Genomic DNA, 17,779 nt, shown 5'->3' with positions numbered 1-17,779 from the left:
CCAAACCCCTCATCCCCAGCCCATAGACCTGACCCCCTCCTGCATCCCACCCCCAGCCCTGAGCCCCCACAAACCCAGAGCCCCTCCTGCACCCCAAACCCCTCATCCCCAGCCCATAGACCTGACCCCCTCCTGCACCCCAACCCCCTGCCCCAGCCCTGAGCCCCCACAAACTTGGAGCCCCTCCTGCATCCCAAACCCCTCATCCCCAGCCCAGAGCCCTGACCCCCTCCTGCACCCCAAACCCCTCGTCCCCAGCTCCCTTGGGGTCGCGGGCATCAACAATTTTCTTCAACTGGGTCCCCAGAAAAAAAGTTTGAAAACCACTGGCCTAAGCCATCCCCTCCCCAGGACGTGCGCTGCCCTTTTAAGAGCCGCAGCGGCTGCCCTGCCTCTGTTGCTAGGCGGTGCCAGTTGCCAAGCGGGGAGGGAGGAGGCAGAGGAGCAGAGGGCGGGGGTCCCTCCTCGTCATAGGGAGGGCTTTCCCCTTGCTGACACGTGGTTTAACCTTCCAGCTGGAGGAGGCGGGGCTACCCTGGCAGGCTTGCCCAATGAGCGGCCTGAGGGATGAGGGCGGGGGGCGTGCCCAGTCTATATATGGCCCGGGAGTGGGCGTGGCTGGGACTGAGCACCGCCCCCTTCTCTGACCTGTGCAGCTGCGCCTCGCCGGCAGGCACCCCGCACTTGGCGGAGCAGCCTGAACGCCGGCGTCCGCGGCTCTCCCCGTCCCGCGTCGCCATGACTTCCCGCAGGTAAGGGCTGCCCGGGAGCAGCCGCCTCGGATCCTCCCTCCGGCTCTGCCCTTCCTCGCCCCCCGGACCCGGCTCCCTCCCCTGGGCTCTCCCGGGTCTGCGATCCCTTCGCACCCGGCTTTCTGCTCCCGCAGGCTCGGTCCCAAGCGGCGGTGCGCTGCGGGGCAGGTGTGTGCGCGCCCTTCCGTCTGGGCGAGCTCTCCCCCAGCAGCAGCGGCTTTAAACCCGCCCTGGACAAAGCACCCCACGGAGCCCACTCCCTGGCGGGGCAGGGGCCAGTAGACAGCCCCTCCCCAGCCCTGGCCGTGAGGGCATGGCTTGGGCTTTGTTCGCGTGCGCCCTCCCCATGTGGGGAAAACAGGGCGCGGTGGGCTTGCTTTTCAGGACCTGCTTTTTATTTCGTTGGTACCATCGCCGGGGCCCTTATTTCCTTTTTTTAAAAAGAAGTTGCTGAGTTGGTAGAAAGAGACTGAACCCTTTCCGCAGTGAGGTATCAAATAAGTAACACAGAGGAAACCATGCGAGCGGCTCCTGAAGGCTTGGAAAGTTTTGGCCTGGTGGGGTTTTTTTGTTGTCAAAGCTGACTCTGGTGCATATTGCAGTGTAGTTACGTTTAATAATCTAACCAACCTCTTGGGCCATAGTGTGTGAAAGGAAGCGGAAGGTGCAAAGTAGCATTTGAGCCGATATTGGCCATAGCTGGTACACAGAAAGGAACTCTCAAAAGTACTTTCCTGCCTGCGTTGCTAAAGCCAGGGATTTGAAGCCGGGGGGAAAAGTTGATCCAGAATCGTGTTTAAAGATGTTGCTGTTTCGGCCAGGGAAAAGGAGGAGCTTGGTAGCGGAGTTCTGATTTCTACTGCAGTTCTTTTGCTAGTTGGCAAGGTAAATGCAGTTTAAGAGGTGGCCTTTGAAAACAAAGCAAATGGGGCATCGTCCATCTGTCACATTACCTCTCCACTCCTCCTGCCCCTTGGTCCGTCCTTCCTTCAAAAAGTGAGTGTTCTCCAAAGTCTGCTGTCCTTTACCAGTAGGACTTGATTTAAACCCATTCTACTGGCCATGGGTAGCAGCCAAATGTGGTTAAAACTGAGTTCTGATTTCCATATATAATGTGTGTAAATATGAACGCATGTGGTCGTTTCAGATCAACGCTTTTAACGTGCAGAGCTGCTCCATGGTTAAAGTTGCACTGAGCTTTTCAGCGAAGGCGGGATTAACTGGGCTCCCTCTCATAAATGAGCAGTTTGGCTTCAGTTTTTCTCGACAAAGTGTCTTAACTCAAACTCTGCAAAGCTTTCCTTTTTCCCGATAGGGGAGGGAGAGAGAGGGTGGCTGACTCTGAATGTCTTTCCTAAATACTTGAGGCCTAAATCTGCCACTGTCATAATCAGTCAGTTGCAAAATTGTTCCTGATTTAAGCCTCTGTCTGGCAGTAGTTCTGTGGAGCAGCCCCATTTCCTTTATTGGGGCTCTTCCCGGGAACAGGGTTCTGATAGCATCATCATCAGGGACTTAGAGTGAACCAAGGGTTGCTCCTTATTTATGCAGGGGTTTTAAGGAGGGGAGGTGAAAGATGTTACCTACCTTTAAAACTTTCTAGTAACTGGCTTCCTGAGCAGTGGGTCTAAAATGGGTAAACAGACATTGCAAAGGATTTCTTTTTGACATGCAAGCTGCTTTCTCTTGTGATCCTATGAAACCAAAACACCTGCATAGTTCTGTATACCCCCAAGTGACTTTGCCCTTGGTGTCTGTCAGGAGAAGTAACTTTCAAAGCTTTTGTCCATATTAAAAATGGGGTGGAGGGTGTCTCTTCTGCTGGGAGGGTTGAGATGGTGGTGGAAAGCAATCCCGCAAATGACTGACACTTTAAACTCTGTGATGTGGCTAGCTATAGGACAGGGACGATCTTTTTGTTCTGTGTTTGTATAGCCTTTAGCACAGTGGAATCCTTGTCAATAAATGGTGCTCCTAGACACTACAGTGATACAACGAATGTCTCTGGACTTGGGTGGTAACTGAAGGAATCTGTTTTTGCTTCACTCCAAATATTACTGGGTAGTAAGTGTGTGTTCATGATTTGGGATCTTAACATTTTTTCTTAAAGCAAAAGGTTTGAAGTTTACCTTAGACTCTTTCCTGCAGGGAGAATCGCGTGAATGTTTCCCCCAAAGTATAACGGGGGAGTAAAAAATAGAAGCACCGCACTACACTGGTGGGTGCCTTGTTCGGTTATGAAGCACACCTCTGCTGACAGGCAACAGCGTTCGAGCAGAGGTGTGGGAGTCTAAACGCTTGGGTTCTAGTCTCAGCTCCGGCCCCAGCGCTCTGAGCTTGAGCCAGTTGTTTTAAGCTCTCTGTGCCTCAGCTTCTCTGTCTGTAAGAGAGAGATAATGGGCCAGATCCTCCTCTGGTGTAAACTCTCCCAGAGCTAGTGACTTCAGTGTAGTGACGTGACTTGTAGCAGATGAGGAACTTCAGTGAAGTCAATGGAGCTGTGAAAGTTTTATACCAGATGAGAATTCATCCTAGAGCAGTGTAACCCACCAGCTTGGTATGTATTATGAACATAAGAACGGCCATACTGGGTCAAACCAAGGGTACATCTAGCCCAGTATCCTGTCATCCGACAGTGGCCAATGCCAGGTGCCCCAGAGGGAATAAACAGAGCAGGTAATCATCAAGGGATCCATCCCCTGTTGCCCATTCCCAGCCTCTGGCAAACAGAAGCTAGGGACCCCATTCCTGCATCCTCCTCTGTGCCTGATCCAGAGATGATGTGGTTCTGTTTCAAGCCACAGCTGCAGAGCCTGGCTCTTTGGTTCAGGCTGTAAAGACTTGCATGTTTAGCTTTGGACATCCCTAGTTCAGTCCTCAGTGTTTCTTCCAAGACCGTGGCTGTCACACCTGCTTAGCAAGAGTGCAAGCCGTATCATGAATGTCTATAAAACCACATTGAGATGCGTAGGTGCAAAGGGCAATAGCTGTGCAAAGTGTTCTCTCACACCGTGCACCTGCTTTCTTGTTCGTGCATATTTCAGACTTGCATGGCAGCCCGTGGTGCTAAGAGGTGCTCTGGAATGAATAGGCTTACTGGCTGCATTATTACCGGATGGCAGTGCGGAGTGCTTGGAAAGTGAGTGCAGGGCTCTGAAGTATCTTCCTATCCTACTGTAAGAGGCTACTGCAAGGGGGGGTTCTCCTCCATCAAGTGATACTCCAGTGGTTCCTGCCCGGGCCGAGGTGTGCTGATCTGCTGCTTCAAGTACCATCTCTGTGGCTATAGCTACCCTCTGCATCAAAAGATTGCAATGAGGTATTTGCCAGCTTAAAAAGCTGGAGGCAAGTATGAACAGGAGTGTAACTGTGGGTCATCACTCCTGTGTGTGTGTGTGTGTGACAGACTTGGTTTTAAACTCTCATGGGGGTCTCCTGTCCTAGTGGAAGGCAAGACCAGATCCCCTGATATTAGCTTCACTGTGTGTGTATTTAATGCTTCAAAGTAGGCCCTGCCTGATGTCACAAACCGGTTGCGTGCTGTGTCGTTAGGGCTTTCAGCCTAGGGGCAACGTAAGATGGTTACGTCGTTACGTGAACTGAGGCCGCTTCGGAAGCATTTGCTGTTGGGCTCAGTTGCCAGCGCAAAGCATCAGCACAAACGGCCCTTCAGCTTGTAATGTTGCTGAAATAAGAAGGTTCTGTGCTCGGTTATATGGTGGCTATTTTTGGCCCTTTCCACGTCAAACTCTAGGTCAGTTGTCTCGTGTGTTGGGGATGGGGCCTCAGGTTTTATGGAAAGAGGGTGCAAGGTGTGAATTGACACTGAACTTCAAAGATCAGATGGCTACTGCTTACAAGAGGGCTTTGGCATGTGGCTAGTCCTAAAACGAGCTGATGGAAATCGTATCTGATTGGCCATTATACAGGGATATCAAAGGGCACATCGTGTACAAACCAGAGAGCAAGTTCTGTGCCCCGATGAGCTTACAGCTTTAGATATGTAACTAGGCTTGGAAGGATGAGGTTTTTTGTCAGTCCACATCGATTTCGGCATAAGCACTCGCAAACCGAGGAAAGAATATTTCCACTAATGATGGAAATTAACAGCTAGGCAAAGTAAGAAAAATGCTGCTTGAGAACTTATTAGAATTTGGTCTAAGGATATTTGCATGGTATATATTGACGTGTGACGGTGACATTTTGTGTTTTAATGGTTAAAGCTGTAACTCTTTTTGAATCTCGGTGCCTCTACTGGTATTACATCATGGTCTGATCCATGGGTGCCCCCCCCCATAATTTTGCACAACCGTGAACATTTAAATTGACGAAAATTAAAAGAAAACCCTGAATTCTGTGCAAGTGTGAAAATTAAATTGATTGAAAAATGAACATTGGTATTATCTGTCCAAATTATTTTTAAAAAGGAGGGGAAAGGAAAGCATCTCTCTGGACAGATTTGTTACAAAGAATCGACACCCTTTTAAAAAAGGGTTGAATCCTGCTTTCCCGATGCACAGAATGGGACTGTAATAATAGTGTGAGCCGGACAATTAAGCCCTTTATTTGTGTGATTCCCTGCCCCCATATGCAAAACCGGAACGAATGATCTGCCATGAAGTGTGTGGCGGGGGAAGGAGTGGTGGTGAGGAGGGGCAGAGCTGAATTCAGCATTGGGACTGGCCTTGCTGGTAGTCTGCATTTGACACACCTCCTGCTTGTGTGTATCTGTTTTGGGAAGATAACGCTACATGCTAAAACTGCTCTTCCTTTAAAGGAAGGCATAGGGTCAAGATATGTGCAATAAGAAAAGGAACCTATATACTTGTATTTAATCAAATCACATTAAAATTAAATATTCCTCCCTCCCTCCCCCATCCCTGAGAGAACTGCAGGTGACAGATGCTAATCTCACTGCCTCATGAAGGCACTTGGATACTAGGAGCAGGGGGGGCTGTATAAGTGTGTGTGTGTGTGTGTGTGTAAAATGACACATGTTCACAGCTCTGCAGTAGAGGGAAATGGGTTTGTTGTCTTAAAACTGTAACATAAAGCTGTCCCTGGCTCCTAACTTTAGTCTTCTGCCAAAGCTTTGTTGTATTGGTTCTCAAAGGCAGCCTGATGAAAGAATAGTCATTTCTTCCTTCCACAACTTCATTCACCCTTTAATAGCATCTGCTCCAGTTCAGGCCTCAAGACTTTGTCTGAAAAACACCCAAATCTGCAAGGTTAGAGAGGGCAAGCAGCAGGGTTCTGCTGAAACACCCCAGCTGGCTTGCTGAGAAGTCAGGCATCTAAGAATAGCTCCCCCCCAGCCTCGTGCTTAAGTCCACTCCGGTGAGATTAGAGGTCTTTTGCTGGGATGTAGAGATCGGAATGGATAAATCTTGCCTCCCAGCCGTGACCGGCTGCTACTAGCTCCTGTGTGCCCTGCGTCCTGTTCCTAGAAAGGAGACGCACAGCACTCGTACTGTTGCTCCTGCAGGACCCAGGTATGTGCAGGGCCAGGCTTTAACTTCCATCAGTTCCCTGGGACTGCAGGGTTTAGGGAGAAAGAAGGGGTGGAGGAAACAAGCAGAGCTGGGTGGGAAATGGTCTTCCCCTCCCAGGAGAATTTTTGCGTGAACGGAAAAATGTTTTGTCCCAAATCTGGACAAAGTCAATCTCAAATTTTCCAGAACAAGAAATCTCCCTGCCCCCCCCCCCAGATTGTGTCAAACAAAACATTTCATTTCAATTTTGCCTTTTTTGTTTAATTTTTTTAACCTACATTTACTAAAATTTCAAAACAAAGTTTTTTCGCATATTTAAAAAAAAACACCTTTCTGGTCGAAAATGTTAAAATTTCAGGCATTTCAAATGTTTTTTCCAAAAACATTTTGTGTTGGGAGATTCGTCAAAACCAACCCAGTTTTGATGAAGCAGCATTTTTCAGTTAAAATAGTTGGTTGAAAAATTCCTCACTAGCTCTAGAAACCAATTCGGTAGCAAATGCCATTGGGCCAGACCCTGGACTTACTTATCCCCATTGTCTTCAGTTGAGTGACACTAACCTGAGCTCAGAATCCAGGCCCTCATATATAAGAACTGCCATGTTGGGTCGGACCAATGGTCCATCTAGCCCAGTATCCTTTCTCGGACAGTGCCAGAGCTTCAAGTTGTACATTTTGGCCATCATGACATCTCATGAATAGTTAGGGCCCTTCGTTTTCAGTTTTTATTTTATTAAATTTCCCCCAGGAATTTATCAGTGTTTGTTACCACCACAACAAAAACAGGTGAAAATCAGTGCAAAAAACTAGTAGTAATTTTTCTGGGTAAATATCAGGGTTTATTTTGGTGGACGGAAAGATGGGGGAGGGGGCAAGTATTCAGTAGATTGATGAACGGAATTCAAAGCATCAGTGTGGTTTGCTGTAGAACTAAAACAGAACTCAAAACACACTGCCACCTGTGAGTTTAAGAAAACAATACATCCCTAATCCCCAAATAAAACTTTTGATTTGAATAAACAGTTTACTGTTGTAGATTTAGAACTATTAGTTTATAAACATTTACAGCGGATACACTCAGCTTCGTCCCTTTCTTCTGCTCTTGTTGTTGTTAAACTTTTGAATGCTTACTTGTGTTCTGAAATATATTCTGATACAGATTTTCATTTTCTTCCCATTTTAGTGTGTCAAATCTTTAAATCGTTATCTGCTACAGCTTGAAATGTGTACATGGTGGGCGTGAGATTCATCAGTATGTTCAGATGTACACGCACTTCAGAGCTTGCGTGCGTGCCCGTTTGTTTATTGTGTGTATCTTCTAGACTAATACACAGCCTTACTTCCACAGGCAGCTTTGCATATACACACAGACTAATGTATTATCATAATACATACATCTCATGCAATATTTTGTTTTATTAGGAAAACAAGTTATTTTTTTATATATTTGAATGATACAAAAGTAGGGTGAAAATCAGAAAATACTGAAGAATACTTTTTGTAAAACCTGAGAATTTTTCGGTAAAAATCAGTTTAAACTGAAAACAAAGGGTCTTATGAACAGAGTGGAAAGAGAACATAAGAATGGCCTTACTGAGTCAGACCAATGGTCCATCTAGCCTAGTACCCTGTCTTCTAACAGTGGTCCATGCCAGATCCTTCAGAGGGAATGAACAGAAAAGGGCAATTTTGATGGTCCATCCCGTTATACAGTCCCAGTCTCTTGCAGTCAGAGGTTTAGGGACACCTAGAGCATGTAGTTGCATCCCTGACCATCTTGGCTAATAGCCATTGATGGACCCATGGGCTTATTTAATTCTTTTTTGAACCCAGTTATACTTTTGGCTTTCACAACATCCTGTGGCAATGAGTTCCACAGGTTGACTGTGTGGTGTGTGAAGAAGTACTTCCTTATGTTTGGTTAAACCTGCTACCTATTGATTTCATTGGGTAACCCCTAGCTCTTGTGTTATGCGAAGGGGGTAAATAACACTTTCCTATTCACTTTCTCCACACCATTCATGATTTTATAGACCTCTATCCTAGTCCCCCATAGTCATCTCTTTTCTAAGCTGAATAGTCCTAATCTTTTTTTTTCTCTCTCCTCGTATGGAAGCCATTCCATACCCTTGATCATCTTTGTTGCCCTTCTCCGAACCTTTTTCCAGTTCCACTCTATCCTTTTTGAGACGGGAGTGACCAGAACCAGGTTGATGTGGCTAAAGGCAGTAGGCTGTACCCGCACTTGTGCTTGCAGACTCAAATGGTGCACAGTCCCTGACTATTCTGTGTCGCTCTCTTCGCAGTCCCCAATAAAGGGCGGAGGGGGGCTTCCTCCTTTTCTTCCTGTTTGTGTGTAAATGTAAACCTTTCTTCTTAAGGGCATGTTACATCTGAAACTGCTGCTAACGCCAAGCCTTTAGTGGGTTCTGTATGCATATACAGTGGCTGTGACTGTTCACAATCAACACAACACATCCTGCTCACTAATGTTACCACCCTCTAAGGGTAAGTCTATAGTGCATTGTAAACCTGGGTCTGTGAGATCCAGGCTTGTGGACTTGGTGTTTGCACACCTGCACTTGAGTGTGTGCAGCATTGGACACCTGGCTTTACAGTTGCTGGGCCTGGGTCCCACCGCTGTGCTAGCATGTCTGTAGTGCCCTACACAGCCCTTCTGACTCAAGTCTGGCTTGAGCTGAGTCCAGAATGACAGGGCGTGGACCCGAGTCACAGCGGGACTTGGGCTCTGGCCCACCCAGGTCCTGAGTGCTTGCTGACCTGAGTCAGACTGATTGGTGTGTGTGAACGGAAGGGTAGCAGAGTCAGAGTCCAGGCTTAGTGTGTAGTGTAGACCTACCCTGAGCCAGGGGTCCTTAGGACAAATTTTTTGGTGGCCTCAGAGTGCGGCCACCAGCTCTTGCTGGTGATATTAAAATACTTGAGGTCTGGAGCCTGAAGCCCTGTGTCCAGATCCCGAAGCCCCATGGCCTGGGGATGGAGCCTGAAGCCGTGCGGCTGGAGCCTAAGGCCTGCTGCCACCCACCCAGGGCTGGAGCCCGAAGCCCAGTGGCCAGAGCCTGCTGCCCTGTCACCCCAGAGCTGAAGGCCAACGCCTGAGCCCCACTGTCCCTGGGAAGGTGGGGAACTCACCATCTGTCTCCTCCTCCAGCATTGTGCCCCAGGTGTTTCCGGAGGGGGGCTGGGTCCAACCCCTGCTGGCAGCTCCAGCAACCAACGCCAAGGTGGTGCATCCAGGAGTAACAGGGAGGGGCCGCTACTTTACTACTTCCCCCTCTCCCCCATCACAGCCTAAGACGCTGTGGCCACAAGAAAAGCTCCTGGTGGTTGCGTGCGGCCAAGGTGGCCGCATTTGAGAAACCCTGCTAAAGCAGCCTGTCTAGGTGCTACTTCACTTTCGGTTTTAGGTTTTGGGCTCCCTTCTTCCAGTCAGGCCCCAATGACAAAACGCAGTCTTTGTATTCGTTTTATTCCAGAGACAGCAGATGTAACTCTCAAAGGAGTGAGGGAGTTAAATTTGCAGCTTGGCAAGCATCTAGAAGTGAGTTTACAGCGAATTTAAGGCTGAAATTCTGGCCCTATTGAAGTCAATGGGAACTTTGCCATTTGCTTCAGTAGGGCCGGGGTTTGACCCCGAAACTGGCCTTAGTACATGAAAGCGTAGAATAAACATTAAGCTGCGGAGTCTTTAATAGCCATTATATCGGCAGAACTGCCAGCAGTTAGGGAATTAATGACCCAACTTTCCCATTACAACCCCTGGCAGAAATCGATGCTCGTATGCAGTGCACCTCTGTATTCTGGACAGTCACAGGGACCTTCAAGGAGGGTGGGTATTTTAAATAAGACGACTTCACTTTGAAAATCCCAGCACAAGTCCCCAAGGGTCTCTGAAAATCTCTCCCCCAGTTTGTCTCCTTATACGTTGTTGCCATCCAGCGTTCCAGCAAACCTATTTTTGCTGTAATATAAAATATATAGTCTTCCAAACTACCCGCCCTGGTTGATTTGCTGCATTAGCATGTTGAGAACAGGTCTTGCGCTGTGTAGAAGGCTTAACCCTGGAATACACATATAGGTACCCCACGTTAACCATGTGTGACTGGATGGCCCTACTCTCCAGGTGGCCTTGCTTCATGCTTCCCGACTAGCCAAGGGCCAAAGGCAAAGTTTAAATGTTTGTAATACTTTAAGCTTTGTCACATCTCTTGGTCTTAAAAAGAAACGGGCTGGAAAGCTTGGCAGAAAATCTTCCAACGCGGCACATCCAACAATGAAAAACAAAGGGAGAAAATGATCAGAACTTGGCTGGGGGGGGGGGGGCGAGGAGGGACTCAACTAGGAGGCAGGAGTTTGAACAGAGTTCAAAATACGGATCTGAAGTTTGCAAAGTGCTTCTAATTTTATAATGAGCTGAACCAAACCCTCTCAATCCAAACGATCCTGAGCTTTGGGGTGTACAGAATCCAGATCTGTCCTGGACTCTGCAACTTGTGCCTCTGCTTAGAGAAAAGGTTCAGTTTGAGCTGTGGGTGAAAGTCAGAGCTGCTTCCTCGTTTATCCAAAGCTTTGTCCGTTTTCACTTGGCAGCCTGCAACCGAGGGTCCGTTTTCAGGGCCCTGCTCACCTGTAACTGGTGGGCAAGTCGTCAGTGCTTCAAGTGCTTGAGTGTGAAGCAGGCGCTGCTGTAGCTCAGCAAATAAATCCGTGTTGGAGCCGTTTCTGAGTGTGTTTTCCACGCGGGTGTGTCTTCCACGAGGCGACCGGTTACGCTCCACAACGTGCCGAAGAGCTGGCGTTACCGGGGACCTGAGCTGTTGGAGCTATAAAATGGCTCTGCAAATGCCTTGAATTGCCAATCTCCCTGTTTGGTTTTTAACCCTGACCCGTTGTTGCAATAGGAAACATCATGCCAAAAACCTGCCCTCCCTCAAAGGGCCTGTAGTGGAAGTGCCCCACTCCTTCACCGACGAGAACACACGTATTTCCTGAACGGAGTCTGAATGTAAATATTAGCCATAAGTATTTGCAGTAGCTGCTTGCTTTGGCAGCTGGGGGAGAGAGGGGGACTGGACTGGGGAGATTAAAACCTGTGATGTTTTTTGCCTCCTCCAGAGGCTCTTTAACAATATTACAGATAGAACTCGGGCAGCATTCCTTGAAATCAAAATGTCACGGCGGATCCCTTTTGCTGGGCAGCTGTGTCCCAGAGCAGCAGTGTCTCTAGGCTCCTAGTCAAGGACCGTAGCTTTAGTTTGGTGCAATAGGGAAAGAGCCTGATTAGGAAGTCCTCTGAATAACCCTCCTCTTCCTGTTTTCTGCACACGGGCACTTCCCTGACCAGTGCTTGCCTAGCTTTAGATCTGGGGTCAGTCCCAATACCAAGGAGTCCCTTGCTGTGCGGGTCACTGTATCTCCTTGATGCCCCGGCTTGTCTGGTCTCTGGTATTGTAGCAGCTAGAGAACCTCACAGCGAATTCGGCAGAAGCGTCGCCTCTCTTCTTGGCTCCTGACCCGGCGTCTTCTCTACAGCTGGTTGCCAGCCCAGCATGTGCCTGCATCTGTCAGGCTGGCTGCAGTGAGGGCGTTTTCAGTCGCGGGCTGAAAGCAAGAGAAACCATGTGCTCGCCCCAGAACGGGGTTCCCCTCGATGCAGCTGTATCTGTCCCCCATATTGCCAATGAGAATTCCTCGCCGGTTTAACTGGAAGAGCTGCCGGTGCACTGAAAAGGAACTTAGCCCCCCCCTCTCTTACCCCTCCCCCCCCCCCCAGTTTTCTGCAGGCCGTGAGTAACTGAGCCACCCTCTTCCAGTACGATTATTCTAATCTAGCTTCTAGGAGGGGTTTTTTCCAAACCTTGCAAAACCAAGTGACTTGTCCCTTTATGTTCCAATAAAGCTACAAAGTTGCTAACAGAGGACAGAAACTTTCAATCTCCCCCCGCCCCAAATACAGAACATGCCGGCAGCTAGACCCAGATGGGTAGCTGAGCAGCAGCCTTCCCAGTCGGGGTTGATTACAGAGCTGCTGCTGAGCCTGTATTAACTGGCCTCCTCCGAGGGCTGTATTGCTGTTTCCCGTCCTTTGAGCAGTAACAGTGTTACTTATCACCGGCAGGGTTTGAACCCAGATGTTCCGTGCTAAAAGCATGACCCTCTTTGCCGTGAGCTGAAGCAGTGGCTCTGCTTGCTGTCTGTAGTAGTAACCTCTCCGCAGACTGGTGTGTGGGGGTGGGAGGGGAGAGATAAGCCCTCTCCTGCACAGTGATCGCTATTAAAAAGCTGGTGTCTAGCAGCTGTTCCCACACAGTGGGTTTCTCCCCAGTTGATTCCTCTCCCAAGCAGAGGGTGGGGTGGGGGCTGAGCTCTCCCCTCGTTTTAAGCATTGGTGACGGCTGTGTATTGGCCTCAGCTTCATGCCTTTAATGCACTGCATGTGGCGAGCCCGGATCCTGCTGGCCTTCTGTACTCGTCTGGTGCTCTTCCATCCCTGATGAAGGCCTTGACTCTCACTGACCTCTCAAGATCTCTTCTTTCCACCCACTGAGCCATGGCCTGGCCAGTGCTGGCCAGCTCCTTTCTGAACCAGGAACCTCCTTTTTTGTTCAGGGTGGCCTGGTAGGGAGGGCACGGCCTGAGAGCTGGTAGACCTTGTTCCTGGTTCCGGCTCTGCCACTGACTCACTCTGACCTGGGCAAGTCACTTCCCCTCTTTCTCAATTGCTTCATCTGCGAAATGGAGATAGCACTTCCCTTACCCATGTGGGCGTTGAGTCATGTGGGTGCTGGAGTGATGAACGTCCTAGAAGTATCTGTGAAATTCTCTGTGGCTCTTCTTTTCTTACCTTACCACCCAGGCTGCACCACTGCCCTTGAAATACAGCTTGTGTCTAAGCACATGCCCTGCCTTTGCCTGTCTTAGCCTCTCTAAATGGCTCTCTGCACATGATTGAGCACTGCGCTTGGTTCTAACTGAGACGCCATCCCTGCCCTCAAGGACTGGCAGTCTGAGTAGGTACTTACTGTCCAAACATCAGTCCCTGTCCTACCGGGGGCGTGGGGGGAAGTGCCAGTAGGGTGCAATCTTCATAGGCATGAATCGGATAACTGCGTCCTCCTTTCAGTTGCTCTCTAGAACCCAAGACTAATCCCCTGGCTGGAATCGCACTTTTGGGGGCAGGAGTCGGAATGGAAAGTAACTCCCGCAAATCGTTTGTTTCAGGAAACGTGCGTAGGATGGAACCTAATCAGATTATGGAGCTGGTCTGTTTGCAGGCTTCCTGCATGAGTCTGAAGGGAAGAAGGAAATTCTTCTTATTAAACCAAACTGGAAATCAGGAACTGGGCTCTTCCTGTATAGATGCATTTTTGGTGGTTTTTTTTTTGCAAACAGCTCAAACTGCTGCTGATATCTACGGTGCTCTCCAAAGACCTGCGCTTTGTCTGACCACAGTGACTGAGGGACATATACGGAAGAGAGAGAGATTTAAAGTCTCCTCCTGCTTTCCCTCGCCCCACTTCCCGTGGGGTGGAAAAGCAGAGAGTTTTGCTATTCCACCAGATTTATTTCATAGCTTCGGCAAGCCTGACGTTAAAATGAAGAGGGCTTTGGGGGAAGGCTGTGGCTAGAATCCTGCTTCTATCAAAATTGCTGGCAAAGCTCTCACTGGCTTTGCTGGAAGCCAGGAACAGGCCCGTTGTGTAGGAGAACCCTTGCTAGCGGCAGCTGCTGACTACTTGGCCGTTCTCTGAAAATTCCCTTCTTGTTGTTCGGGGGTGGGAGTGGCAGAAAATTGTCAGTTTCTTCTGCCGTTTAAAAATCAGGAAGTAAGCTGGAAATTGTGCACAAGTCTTGCCCATTCCAGTCTTGCCATAGATATTCTGGGGTGAAAATCTCCCAAAGTCTGTCCCCCTTTCGCTCCCCCTCCTCTGCAGGAGCTGGTCTCATCTTTCCTATCCAGGGCAATGAAAAGATGGGATCCCATTTAAAAAGGGTGTCAGTAAGAATGATGCATAATCCTGGGCTGCCCAGCGGTTGGATATCCCCCAACCCCTCCAGTGGTTGCATCTATGGATCACCTGCAATCCAAACTTCCCTTTCAGAATTTAGGGGATGACCAAGAACAGCTGGATCTTGGCGTTTTGCTCTGCTGTTTGCTGGGAAGGGTACTTTGTTCGGTTACTATCCATACATGTGTGGACAATAGAAATATGTAGCTCCCTCTCCCCCTCCGTGTTTTTTTACCTCTCTCTCCTGATTCTTGACAGGCAGCATTAGAGCGATTTCCAAATTGTTTTCCATTTGTTTGCTGTCTGGTCTCTTAAACATTGACATCGTGGGGGGAGGGGGCAGTCAGGAATCTGGTTTTCCCTTAACAGACGGTTATTCTGCGTCTGGAGCGCTGATCCCTTTAGAAGTGAGGATCTAAACTCATCCCTTGGGCAAGTCCATCTGTTCCATGCGGCCCTCCACCATTTGGCCCCCGGCGTGTAATGCAAAGCAAAGGTCAGCAGAAGCTTCTCCGTTTCTTTGGAGATGTTTTGTATTCGTTTCCTCGCTTGTTTGGGATACAGATTAACTTCCTTGGCCCCTGTCGCTGTTACAGCGTCACGCTGGGAACAGCGGACACCCTGGTAAATGGATTATGAGGTCACCTGGTGCAGCTGCCGTTCCTGGTAACTCCTGTGCACCCGGGTGAATCACGGCACCGCTCCCCTGCGGATGGTGCTGGCGAGCTTGCCGCAGCAAGGAGCGAGGAACTTAATCTGTCCTGTTGCAGGTTCTTGGGGTTGAAAGCAGCCGTGGGGGTGGGGGCTGGGAAACCCCAGCAGGGTTCTCTAGACAAGCTGCTGGTGGTTGTAACTGACCTGATAGATCAGGTTCAGGCCCATCTCTTAGCAAGCATCTGCTCCAAAGCTTCCTGTGCAGGAAGAGATGGTCAGGGTGCGGTTCCCAGCCTGCTCTTCATGTGCGCCACCGTGCCACCCCCCTCCCCCCCCCCGGGAAAAACGAATGCGTGCACCTGTGACTGCTTGCTGACTTTGGGAGGAAGGGTGAGCACATCTGCTCAAGGCTTTAGGGAAGGATGGGAGTGTAACCCTCAGCCGGCACCCTGGGTGGCTGTGGGTGCACAGCACCTTTGGGAATGGCAGCGTAGCCCTCTAATTGCAGCAAGCCTGGAGCTACCTAGCGCTTCCCTGTGGTCATGACGATGCATCCCAGGCCCAGTCGGAAATTCCCATGGAATTCTCTTCCTCCTGCTCCAAAAGTACCGGGGGTCTCGCTCGCGCACGCCTTGCAGTTCTGGTCCCCCTTCCCCTGCCCCCGGGGAGGGCAGTGCCACACAATAGCCTGCTCTTTACATGCAGGTGCTGGTTGTTTAGACCAACTTTCCCAAAAGGCCATGGGAAAACTTGCCAGCCTGGGCACAAAATCTATTCACCCATCATTTACCGTGGTGTTGGTTTTTTGGGGCTTTTTTTTTTTGGGGTGGAGGGGACATGGGAAGGCAGTATGTAGGTGATGTTTCCCTTCTCAGGAAAAGGGGTGAGGGAAATGACCTCCGCTTTCTGCCTGTAACCCCAGTGTAGCTCTGTTCCCCTCTAGTGGCTGGCGTATGGGATCATGCTTTTAAATCCCGAAGCCCTGGGTTCAATCCCCAGTACCCACCTAGGGATGTGGTGTTACGGCACATAGAACCTTGTGCCAGGCCAATTGAAGTGGTGCTGCCATGTTGGCTGCTATAATTTGTATTGCCGTAGCGCAGGGGTGGCCAACCTGTGGCTCCGGAGCTACATGCGGCTCTTCAGAAGTTAATATGCGGCTCCTTGTACAGGCACCGATTCCGGGGCTGGAGCTACAGGCGCCAACTTTCCAATAGGCCGGGGAGTGCTCACTGCTCATCCCCTGGCTTTGCCCCAGGCCCTGTCCCCACTCCAGCCCTTCCCACCTCCTCTCCATAGCCTGCCATGCCCTTGCTCCTCCCCCCCAGAGCCTCCTGCATGCCACAAAACAGCTGATCGGGAGGTGCAGGGAGGGGGAGGGGCTGTCAGTGGGCAGGAGGTGCTGGGAGGGGGGGGGGGCGCTGCTGATGTATTAATGTGGCTCTTTGGCAATGTCCTTTGGTAAATTCTGGCTCCTTCTCAGGCTCAGGTTGGCCACCCCTGACATAGCGCCTCGGAGTCCTAGTCAGAGACCAGGACCCCACTGGGCGAAGGGCTGCGCTTTGGGATTGTTGCACACCCCCTTGTGGCCGGCCTTAAACCCCTTTCAACCTTGTGGGCTAGTCTGGTCCAGGATCCTCGCTGTGAGCAGCAGAGAGTTTGGCTCTCATGTCTCGGGATCAGGACAGAAGGCGTTCTCTCCATCTTCTAGCAAAGAACAGCCCAGAGGGGCCCAGAGCAGCATGGTCCCCTCCCTTTTTGTGGCTTGACAAGAGCTGGGGGAGGAGATGGGGGAGTTGCGTGAAGTCCCTCTTAAATCCATCCTCTTCCTGCCCCCCGCTGAATCGGAGCTGGCTCCGGCTGCACGATAATAACAAGGTATGGAAATCATCCCCATCTCCGACCTGTCGAAATTCTCTGGCTATTAAATGAGGATTGTGTCATGACTCTCTAACTAGCTGCCTACTAATCTCCTCTGTGCTTTACATAAGAGTCTGCACTTAAATAAATTCGGGCTTGCTATAGCCAGCACCAGAGCAGCTAGATCTAAAAAGATGTCCCGCTCCCTCCTGGCAGCTTTGACAGACAGATGCTAAAGAAGAAATCTGCCTCCTGCTAGAGTGAAAGGCAGGAGAGTGAGACTGGAGACTGGCTGCTTAGAAGCCAGAGGCAAGGGTGTGGGGAGAGGGTGCTGGAAACTGAGCAATGAGGGGTTCAGACAAGGGGGAATCCCCCCCAACCATTCCCTTCACGTTAAACCTTTCCCAGGAAGGCCCCATTCCAATGGGATTCTGTGTATTCCCTGATTTGGGAGGGGGGAGTCAACCTCCCTCCTCGGGTAGGAGCTGCAGCCTGGACACCAGTTCCAAATTCATGGCCCTGGGCCTTCTCCCATGGAAGTCAATGGTCAGACTTCTGAGTTACTATAGGACCAGTCTGACTGTTGGCTTGTGTTTTCCTGTAGCCCACCCGGTGCTGCTATGTCTCCTTTCCCCCCTGAGGTGCTTGGATCCAGTGAACTACGTCTAGTAGAATCCCTGTGATATGGGGCTCAGAAACCAGGAGACAGACAGACACACACAAAAACAAACAACCCCCGAACGAATTCATTCATGATTCTGGAGGGGGCCAGTCTCATGATTGCTGAGTTCATGTGAGCTAGCCACCCATATGGGGGGGGGGGGGATCGCACTGGGGGCCTCCGGAGCAAAAGGAATGAGCTGCTTCAGCTTGAGCTCAAGAGCCAGATCTGGCTAGCTTGGGCTGGAACGTCTGCCTGTCCTCTGTGGATTGGGCACGTGGGAGGATGTGGAACAATGGATCGGGCATGGAGTTGTCCGTCCTGTAGAGC

At 50.1% G+C, this 17,779-nt stretch overlaps 1 protein-coding gene across 1 annotated transcript in view; it reads left to right on the top strand.

Annotated features, from left to right (window-relative positions):
* The first annotated feature begins 689 nt into the window (after positions 1 to 689).
* LOC112107793 (tyrosine-protein phosphatase non-receptor type 11-like) overlaps positions 690 to 17,779 on the top strand; it is an 84,744-nt gene continuing 67,654 nt past the window's right edge. The window contains exon 1 of the mRNA XM_024201659.2: positions 690 to 752. Within this exon, the coding sequence (XP_024057427.2) occupies positions 739 to 752 (14 nt within the window). The 5' untranslated portion in view covers positions 690 to 738. The remainder of the gene's footprint in view (positions 753 to 17,779) is intronic.

This window comes from Terrapene carolina, unplaced genomic scaffold (genome assembly GCF_002925995.2).
Source record: "Terrapene carolina triunguis isolate 2854851 unplaced genomic scaffold, T_m_triunguis-2.0 Scaffold714, whole genome shotgun sequence".
In the NCBI taxonomy this organism is placed as follows: Eukaryota; Metazoa; Chordata; order Testudines; family Emydidae; genus Terrapene; species Terrapene triunguis.
Note: the sequence above shows the minus strand (reverse complement) of the source record. Positions and strands in the feature narration are given on the sequence as shown.